General features: G+C 39.4%; 1 protein-coding gene across 1 annotated transcript in view; it reads left to right on the plus strand.

Annotated features, from left to right (window-relative positions):
* The window catches only part of ryr2 (ryanodine receptor 2 (cardiac)), a 250,576-nt gene that overhangs the window by 87,505 nt on the left and 152,157 nt on the right, over nt 1-10,914 (plus strand). Inside the window, exons 22-25 of the mRNA XM_015379302.1 lie at nt 984-1,087; nt 3,453-3,557; nt 6,179-6,353; nt 7,785-7,993. Of these exons, the coding sequence (XP_015234788.1) occupies nt 984-1,087; nt 3,453-3,557; nt 6,179-6,353; nt 7,785-7,993 (593 nt within the window). The remainder of the gene's footprint in view (nt 1-983; nt 1,088-3,452; nt 3,558-6,178; nt 6,354-7,784; nt 7,994-10,914) is intronic.

The raw sequence follows: 10,914 nt of genomic DNA on the forward strand, positions 1-10,914 counted from the left end.
TTTACAGTGTCCTGTCTGGCAATGTGGCAATAAGAATAATTGTCTTGATGCCAAAAAGAGCCCAACAGATTTTACTTTCACAAGTGGAGCGGTATGGCAATTGCCATATTGCTCCACTTGTTTCATGCATATAAATTGTTTTATTAAAATTATGCAGGGAATTTTACAGTTTATATGGACACTGCAATGTAAGAAGAACAGAAAAACAGAAGGAGAAAAAGGAAGAAAAAAAAGAAAAAAAAGGAGAAAAGATGAAAGAAAGAGGAGATAGAAAGAAGACAATGACAAAACATTTTCAGTCTGCTTTCATCACCTGTAACGAGATGAAAAAAGAACAGCACAACCAAAAAACATGGTACGAGATATACAATAAAGCAACACCTTGAAACTATCGCTAAAGTAATATTATTAAGTCTGACAAATTGTACAACAATTAAATGTCCCATTAAATCATTAAGAAATAATTTTACAAATACATATAAAATAATACATGGTATTTAAAAAAAAAAATTCTATGTTTATATTATAAAATAAATGGAAGTGGTTATCTGTATTTTTAGGGAGTTGTCAGGCTGTAGCTGTGGTTTTTCTGGGATGACAGGATGAAGTGTGTTGGAACCTCTGATTGAAAACTTTGACTGATGTTTTCATGAAGACCATTAAAACGAGGATTAAATCAGCGAAATGTGACGCAGAGAAGAAGCCATTTCTCTGCTTTATCACATATACTTCTACCTGCTATTCCTATCAGTGCAGAAACCTTTCATATCGACATTTGCATCAAAACCAGAAGTTAATACTTATTTATTATTGACCTGTCTAAAATTTAAAATAACAAATGACTTAGGTAAAATGTAAATAAATTGTTTTGATGAAAAAGTTGTAGCTATGACCTTTAAAGTGTTAGATTGAGTTTTATTTCTCCTTTTTCTTATGGAGGTTTCCCTGTCCTTTTTTTTTTTTTTTTTAAATCTCTCCTGCAGCTGCTCAGGCTGATGTCAGCAATATGTCCGCAGAGAAGTTTCGCATTTTCAGAGCAGAGAAAACCTACTGCGTTAACTCTGGGAAGTGGTACTTTGAACTAGAGGTAAGACACAATGACACAAAGGTTATGTTGGTGAAGAATGTCAGTCATCCAGGTCATTGTGATTCCAAAAATCAATCCACTGGACTTTGTTTCCATCTTTAAAGACGTTTCTCTTCCATCCAGGAAGCTTTTTCAATTCAAAAAGTCAGAAATAGCGTTGAGTTCCAGGTTTTATATAGCAGCCCAACAAAGCCTTGATTTGGTTTAGAAAACATGCAAATAGAAACGGATGAACGGGTCCACCCCTTTTAGACTGGGGGTCGTTTGGTTTCTTTGTTAGCCTGCAATGCCCAATACCTGTCTACACTGCAAAAATGATCTAGAAATAAGTGAAAATGTCTTAAATTAAGTGAATTTACTCTTAATTTAAAGCAGGAAAATAAGATTGTTTGCCAATATAATGAGTATTTTTACTCTTAGAATAAGTTAATTAGATAATATGCACTTGAAATAAGACAATGCAATTCTTTTTTCTTATTTTAAGTGGAAATTGTCTCGTTTCATTGGCAAAATGTCTCACTTACCCCCTCGATTCAAGAAAAAATTTACTTATTTTAAGAAAAAATGACTTAATTAGATTTACATTTTTTTGCAGTGTATGTCTAAAGCAACAGGAAGTTGCTTTATGTTTAAATTATTTTCAATAATATTTTCAGTTACATCAAGTTGACACCAACTTCACTGAACCAAAACTGTGTGTAGTATTGTGAAACTTAATTTAATTATCTAAAAACTGGAAAAAAAATTGCTCTGAAATTGTATTTTATAGCATTAAAAAATCAGTTTGACATTTGACATCATTTAGTTTTTTAGCTCTTGAATTCAGTTTCAACCTAGAAATTCAGATTTTTGTCTTTCCTCACATTCGGGGTCGTTGAGAAAGACCAAAGCAATCGAACACAGATTGATGTTTTGCATATGGTTTAGCTGTGCTGCATTTAGACCAGAAAAGTGGAGCCTTCAGGAGAGCCTAATCCTCACAATCCTGACTTTGAGTGCTTCCATTGCAAAGGTGTCAAAAGTATTCATGTTTATTACTCCAGTATAAATCCTGCTGTTTAAAAACACTTTTGTAGAAGTTAAAGAATCAACTTCATTTTTTTACTCCAGTAAAAGCGTAAAAGTACCATTTAAAAACTACTTAAAGAATAAAGTAAAAGTAATGCAGGAAAAATTGTTAAGGCCAGAAGCTTTACTGCTCTACCCTATCAAAGGAACATTTTTCTACAATTCTGGATGATAACTTCCTTAGACTTCATTTTCAATTTATTACTAATGGTGTCACATTTAACTTTGCATCATCTTGATAAAATACTTTATTTTGATATGTGGTGAGCAACAGGTTGGGGCAGCACCGAGTCCAACCACACAGAAATTCATTGTTTGGATTAGGCTAGTCTATTTTTAAAATGTAAAGAGTACAAGGAAAAAGTTGTTGAAAAAATAATTCCTCCAGCAAAGTATAGATATCCAACATTTCTACTTTATCAAGGAAAATTGTACTTTGATACTCGACACCTCTGTTCAATTACACGTTCCTGCTGACGGTTCCAGTGCGTAGTCTGTCCCAATCCTCCGGAACTGTCTTTGGCCCCGCCCCCACCTTTGATCTACTTTGGTGAAGTAAATTTCCCACAATCCATTGCTGCATGTGTTCAGTAAAATGAGCAAAAATGTGGTGCTGATCAAACTCCCCTAAAATCATGATTTATTTTGATAAGTTTCCCAGAAAATCATCCCCAAACCATAAACAGATGGTTTCTATTCTTTAAATAGATATTCAATCAATAATTCCTCTCCACAAGCTTCTATTTAATTGATGATCAATAAACCAGGGGATCATTTTCATTAAAGATTAGTAAGGGAATAGTTTCTGCTGAAGATTTATTTGACATTTTTAGATTACTTAACCAATATTAATAAACAGAACCTTAGATAAAATAAAATATTCAAAACCAAACTTCAGCGCTTAAAATCCCTCTGTTTAAATTTATTCTATTTTCCCAACCTGCCAGAAAGAAATGGAAATATTTACAACAAATATTTGATAATAAAACTGTGGTTTAATAAAGAGTCTTTAAGTGAAAGCTTTTCTATTCAATTATTATAAATTGGGATCTTGTATGAAAAATACCTCATTTAACAACCGTGACCCTCCATTATACTCACCTTAAGTTTATTAAATGGCTCATCTCTCCAACAGTTACCAACAAAAACCCGTTTAAACCATATATAGGTTGGTTATACATTTTAAAGAATAGTGGTGAATTTCCTGTTTAAATAATGGTTTAAAAAACGAATTAAATAAAAGAGAAATCTCCAATCGCGCTTTCTTTTTCTGTTATTTTTATCTTGTACATTTCAGGTATTAACAGCTGGAGAGATGAGGGTGGGCTGGGCGAGGCCAGGCTGTCTGCCAGACCAGGAGCTGGGATCTGATGACCAGGCCTTTGTCTTTGATGGCTTTAAGGTAACAGATGGATGGATGGATGGATGGATGGATGGATGGATGGATGGATGGATGGATGGATGGATGGATGGATGGATGGATGGATGGATGGATGGATGGATGGATGGATGGATGGATGGATGGATGGATGGATGGATGGATGGACAGACGTTAGCCCTGGCTGTCGTTAGTCTCGGAGGTCTGCTGGTTGCCGCGGTTCGCTCAACTTCGAAAAAAGTTTTTTCGAAATTTTTTTAATTGCGCATTAAATCCATAGATGGACCATATAGTGAAGCTTTAAAGTACAATATTTTCGCCTCAAATGACTTTAAAACGTACTTTTATCGAACAACAGCAACAGAAAAGAGAACTGCCGCAGTGCATCATGCTACTGTTCAATAGATGTTACCATCCTCCTTGTTGTGCTTTCTCCAGCGTCGTGCAGCTTTTGTCATCCTGCCCTCAGAACCCCGCCCGCTTTGCATCCAGACATTTAGAACACATCTCTGCGTTGTGATCGGCCCGCCAGTTCTAGGGCCTGGGGCATTGATCGAGGCTAGACCACTTGCAGGGGAAAAGGATTTTGGCCGCTGGCGGGTGGGGCTAGTTTACTAAGCTAGCTGAATCTGTCTGTCCTAATCCGGGAAGTACTGTGGCTGAGGAGTGAAAAGGCTGTGTGAATACACAATCTCTACAGCAAATTAAAAAGTTTTCCAAACTAAAACATTTAAGTAACAAACACAAAAATGACACTAAATCACCAAATTCATGCAAAGGAAAAACTGCTGACTAGCTCTGATAAGGAAAGTGCTCAAGACCTCTAGGGGGAGACGATGATGTCACCTCACATGGGACCAAAACGTATTCATTACTATGATTCAATGAATGTTAAATGGCCTGTACTTATATAGCACTTTGGTCAAGTCAGGAGACTTTACACTATATTCACTCATCCATGCACACACTGATACCCTGAGGCTCATTGACAGAAGCAAGGCTGCCGTACACTGGCGCCACCGGCCCTCTGACCACCATCAATAAGCAATGCGGCTGAAGTGTCAGTGTCGCCTGCTGGGAGCGGAAAAATGTAGGGTAGGTCCGAATTGTTTTAGCAAAGAGGCAAACATTTTAACTCAACACCTGGCATTTCCTCCAGCATTAAAAAAAAATCTCTATTTATATACGTATCCTTTCCCAGCAATCTCAGGCAGGATCTAATAACCCTGGAATGCATTTGGTGTGTGGTCAGAAAATTTAGATTTCTCTTATTTCATATATATTCATTTATACTATTTACTTTCCATTACATTTTTACACTCAGTCAGTTTCTCCTGCAAGGCCACACAATTCTAACCTGACTCCACCAGATGGATTTGCTCCGCATATCCATCTGGAAACCTTCCGTTGAAGTAATTTTGGGAAGGGGCGAAAATACTGGTTAGCTGATTGGCCTATGTTGGTGATAGACGGGCCAAATAAACCAATCAGATCAACGAAGCATATGACGTACTATCAGCCAGGCTACTCTTGCCGAAACCAGTCGGGAGAAGAGCAAAAACATCTTTTCCTCTGAGAAAAGCCTCCAGAGCAGTGTTTTGCTCTTCTTTCAGTGAAGAAATACTCTGTAATTCCGATAAAACTTGCTCGATAGCCACGCTAACGCTAGTTTTATCGGCTGAAGCCGCCATGTTCTTTAGACTGAACTGTCGCACTTCTCGTTGCGTCACACCTCAACCCGCCTCAAAGCCAACGCTGATTGGACGTTCGTTTGGTGAACGGCTCCAAATTTTCTTTAACGGAGAGTCTCCAGACTGATTAGCGAGTGAAATCTTGAAAGCTCACGAGATCAGGATGGTCTCACGAGACTAACACAATTCCCCTGAGTGAGGGTGTTTGTAGACCAGATATATTTTCTTCCCATAACAAGATTCTTTCTCAAGGTTTATTCGTAACATGTTACCGTTTAACCAAAGTGTCTGTAATTTGTTTTGACTCTGTCTACTTTCCATTATTGTAAGTAAGGGGGAACGAACGCAACCCAGATCAGAACAGGGCTGATTACCGTGCAATAGTATGATAAACTATTCTCTCTTTGCAACGATAAAATAAAGTACCAACTCCATCGATCTCTGTTTATTTGACTGGGGTGAATAGTTGAATGTTTTTTCCCACGTCAGGCGATAGTCCTCGGTGATCATCTGATATCTCTGACTATTTAGCTATAGGTACCTGAGTTTACCTCTTATGAGATGTTTCATTAAACTGGAAATGATTATTAATTAGATATTTTGATCCATAATCTAGAACAGGAGCACCAATTTGCTTTATTTCTTCATGTTTAGATTCATGTCGGATGTTTTTTAAACTATTCTCCGTTTATTAAAAAAAGCGAAGCGTGGGTCTCTGCCTTATAAAGAATAATTCCTGGAATCACGTCCTGGTAATACAGTTCAGGACTTTTGGAGGTCCTGGGTTGGAATCCCAGCATGATTGTGGATTCTCTCAGGGTACTCCAGTTTCTTCTCACAGTCCCTAAGAATGACTGTTAGGTTAATTCTTTTCTCTACCAGTAATGAACTACCAAGCTTCTCAGAGAGCACTGATATATGTGTGTATTTGTGTGTATTTGTGTGTATTTGTAGGTCCAGCGCTGGCATCAGGGAAATGAGCATTTCGGTCGTGTCTGGCAGACGGGGGATGTGGTGGGATGCATGGTGGATCTGAACGAGCACACCATGATGTTCACTCTGAACGGAGAAGTCCTGCTGGATGATTCTGGATCTGAACTGGCTTTCAAAGACTTTGAGGTTTCTGAAGGTGAGTACAATAAATCTAACATTTGAATTAACACTGAACCAAAGTAATTTTCGTTGTATGGAAGGGTTCTGCTCACCTTTTGGTTCACATGGTGGTATGGACATAAATGCACTTCCAGTGGCTGGGTTTCTTATTAAACAAATCAGGGACAGAGCTGTCAAAGCAAAGCTGGCCTCCTAAAGGATGGCCTTTGGAGTTTTTGCTCCATTTTCTCATTTAGATTTTCAGATCATCAGAGGAATTCAAATGAAAACGAAAGTTCCCTTACTTCCAATAAAGCCGGCATACGCTGTACAACTTTTTGCCGTTTGCAGGCCGATTCTCTAGTCATGCAGGAATTTGTTGGATCAGGCCGAGTTTAGGCCTCATGGTGCGTCCTGCGTGGTGTAGTGTACAAGGAGTAACGAGGGCTGATCAGCCTCTAACGACCTCCTCCCCATCAGGAATCATAAGGTCGGGAGAAAATCAAACATGTTTGAAATTCAGTCGGCCATCGTAAGGTGGTCGTTGGCAAATCCTGCTGTTGAAGCTGATCTATGAGCCGATTTACCAGAACCTGGAGTTCTTCTCCTTCCAGATTGATGAATCTAAGCAGCGTAATCTCTCAGAGCTGAGTCCGATGTGTGTTTTTTGGACGTACAGTGTGAGCAGGTGGATTGCATAAGAGCATCGTTGCGGTACAGTGGAACACCATGCATATGTGACCTTTTAAACCCTGCGGTTTCATCGTACAGTTTGAGCTGCAGCTGCATGCAACCATTGAAAAATATTGTACAGTGTATGCGCGGACTTAGCCACCTGGCAATACTTCATCCTTCTTTTGGCAAAAACAGTGTTTCCTCCAGGAAAACTAAATCTGGCTTCTATCAATCTGCTCTTAATTGTGTCAGCAACCTCTCCTCCCTGCATGGACACTCAAGATTCTCAGTCATTGTCATTCCAAAAAAAAAAAAAAAAAAAAAAGAAAAACAATCCACTGGACTTTGTTCCCAGGTTTTAAGACGTTACCTGTCTGTCTCTTAACGACCCCCCTTTCAGAGATATAGACAGGTATGTAGCATTACAGGCTAACAAAAGGAACCAAATGACCCCCATTCCAAAGGGGTGGACCCGTTCATCCGTTTCTATTTGTATGTTTTCTAAACCAAAACAAAGCTTTGTTGGGCTGCTGGATAAAACCTGGAACTCAACGCTATTTCTGACATTTTAAATTGAAAAATCTTCCTGGATGGAAGAGAAACGTCTTCAAACTTGGAAACAAAGTCCAGTTGATTGTTTTTAACTTTTTGGAATGATCTGTAATTTACTTTCCACTCAGGAAAGGCTCTGCAAAGTTCTTTGTAAATCGGCTTCTTTCATGCAGTAAGGAAAAAGTGTTACTGAAATAGAAAATAGACATCATGGTAAGTGGAGTGGCTGTTTCTGTCCCAGGCTTTATCCCGGTCTGCAGTCTGGGAGTATGTCAGGTTGGGAGGATGAATTTCGGTAAAGACGTCAGCACTCTCAAGTACTTCACCATCTGCGGCCTGCAGGAAGGCTACGAACCATTTGCCGTCAACATGAACCGGGACGTCACCATGTGGCTCAGCAAGAGGCTACCCCAGTTTGTGCCTGTGCCACCAAACCACCAGCACATTGAGGTGAGCGCAGCTTTCACAGAGACAAACTCGTTTGACTCTGTCGTGCGAAAAAAATAAGTATTGAACTATGCCAGGGGTTGGCAACCCAAATTGCTGAAAGAGCCATATTGTATCAAAAAAAATGTTTTAAAATAAATCTGTCTGGAGTAGTAAAAATGTACAAGTCTTCTATCAGCCTCGTATGGAAACACGGGCTGTAAGTGTATTAGCATCCTATAAAAAAGGATTACATTAAATATATAATAAGCATTCATGATTAAATGTTTATCCTGGAGCAAATGTCACATAGCAGAATGAGGTGAGGGAGGAGCAGTGAACGCTCTCATCACGCGCAGCTTCACCGCCATTCATCACGCCGTTTAGGTTTTGTTGCATTGATGAAATGATAGAAACAGGATAAAGGAATCTTTCTATGGTGGACGTGTTTCTGTTGGAAGGAGCTGATGGAGTCATGAGGAACCGAGCAGGAAGTGACATCATCAGAGCAGAGCTCTCTAACCCTGAAATCCCACATCCTCCGTCACCAGCGTTCCTTGGTCTTATTTTTATTTTCAGGATTCTGGGAAAAAAATGGAAGAAAGTTCCCATCCCTGCATCAGAGCGCTACCTGTTGGATCTATGAACGGTTTTCTATGCTTGCAACCAAACCAGCAGCAGTAGTGGAGTTTGAAGATGCAATCTACTTCTTAAATCTATCTTTGCTCTCCTCTAATTTATCCAGAAGTTCTGCAATCAAACTTTTTTCTCTCCCTCCCAGCTTGATGGTGGGCTGCAGATTTAGCCTTCCCTGGAAATGCCTTTCCTAATCACTCTTTTTATTATTTGACAGCTTCTCATTGCAAAGCAAACATGCAGGCAATCCTTCCTGATTGGTAATAAAAGCAAATTATTCTCTCCATCCTTCTTTTAATCCTCTGTTCTCATCAGCTATCTTCCTTTCTTCCCTTTGGGATCCATGGTCTGAGACACACCCACCGCTTTGTTTACAGCAGCCACCTGCCTGGCGCGGCGCCGCGCTGGAACCTGCTGCAGGATGTGACCTCTGATCTCTATGGCTGTGATGCTAATTATATTGAAAGAAATGTTTACATTTAGTTATTCAATTTATTTATTATACAAATGTTTAAGGCACTGGAAACATGACAAATGTTTGTTTGACCTCCTGCACACCATATTAAAATAAACAAAAAATTGAAAAATTTTCATAAAAATAGAAGCACAGTGTGTCTCAAATGTGAAACAATACGAATACACATTGTGTATCTACAACGTAAGCCCAAGTGCTGTAAAAACAACAACATAAAACAATATAGAGGCAGACAGGCAGTTCTTCAAGAATGAATCCATGAAAGCTTAGCGGCGTGTCAGCGTTCACTGCCAGTCTAGGTGGCATGTGGGCAACGAAATGGAATAATGTAAACACCATGGTTCCATCAATCAACAGACCAAAATCAAGGAAACCAGCAGTGCTACTGATACTACTACTATTAAGAGTAGTAGTGGTGAAGTGGTGAATCGTAAAAGCTGTCACACAGCCGTCACAGTCTATTGAATGCCTTCCACTAGGTTACAAGCACAGTTTAAAGTGATATTTAACACTCTCCATCCAGAAAAAAGCTAAACATGATGAGCACGGACACACAGTTTTTAGTATACCTTCTTTTAGAGGAATATAACTATGAAAAGTCTGTCAACAAAGCACAATGAACCCCACCTTTTCATGCAAATGAGGCAAACCTACTTAAACAAAACCTGTAAGCCCAAGTCAACTTGTCACAGTGAGCAAAATTAAAAGCCAAATGACCAACCTTGACACTGTCTTGATCACTGGACTTTTTCCAAGTTGAAATTTATTCCAGATTCCACTTTAATCCAACGGTTTAAAACAGCCAGACAGCACTGCTAGCAAACAATGGATTCTGTTTGCATTGCTAATTTACATTAGAATGATTAGCCTTTAGATGCAAAACCCCATCATGCATTGCAATATCCATCCATCCATCCATTATCTGACACACTTGTCCCGAGTGGGGTCGCTAGGGGTGCTGGTGCCTATCTCCAGCTGTCATTGGATGAGAGGCGGGGTCCACCCTGAACAGGTCTCTAGTCCATCACAGGGCAACACAGAGACAAACACGACAAACAACCATTCATGCACACACTCACACCTAAGGAGAATCTAGAGAAGCCAATCAACCTAACAGTCATGTTTTTGGACTGTGGGAGGAAGCCGGAGTACCCGGAGAGAACCCACACATGCTCAGGGAGAACATGCAAACTCTGCAGAAAGATGCACTGCAACATATTTTTGCAAAATATTCCAACATAAGTTTGCCAAATATAAGAGGAACATCGTAGTTTGGTTTAAAGAAAGCATTTTAGTGTTATTATAATTTAGTTTGTTGCAAGAATTTTACAGTTTGAAGAAATAGAAAATGACACTATAAGCCAACCGTCACAAGGATATGCATGACAAGGAAGGGCTTTATATACTGCATGCATCATTTAGGGAGTTAACATTGGATTACTTCTGGATTACTACTTATTTTTAAAACTTTTACAGAATTGGAGTACTTCTTGAGCTCCTTGAGTTATTTACTGTCACAGGTAGGAGCTTCAGCCAGAGAGTTAGTGCTGGGGCCGGTATGATCTAAGGAGGGCCGGCCCACCGGGCAAATTAGCCTGACGTAGTCCTACTCAATTCTAGTCAGAATATGAGTCTGATACTGCTCCATAGAGCTGTGATTATGGGTGTGTTTTCGAACGAACCAGGAAAAAAAATGCCTCTGCACTCAATTGGATAGACCTACAACCAATAAGAGCAACGCAGTGCGTGACGTATGTTAAGCGAGGCATAGTTGTTGCCAACAAAAATCAAAGCGTGCAGTTGCACGCCTAGAATAAGAAGATGAGCGTGAACG

The sequence above is a fragment of the Cyprinodon variegatus genome, unplaced genomic scaffold, assembly GCF_000732505.1.
Source record: "Cyprinodon variegatus isolate N-32 unplaced genomic scaffold, C_variegatus-1.0 Scaffold189, whole genome shotgun sequence".
Classification (NCBI taxonomy): Eukaryota; Metazoa; Chordata; class Actinopteri; order Cyprinodontiformes; family Cyprinodontidae; genus Cyprinodon; species Cyprinodon variegatus.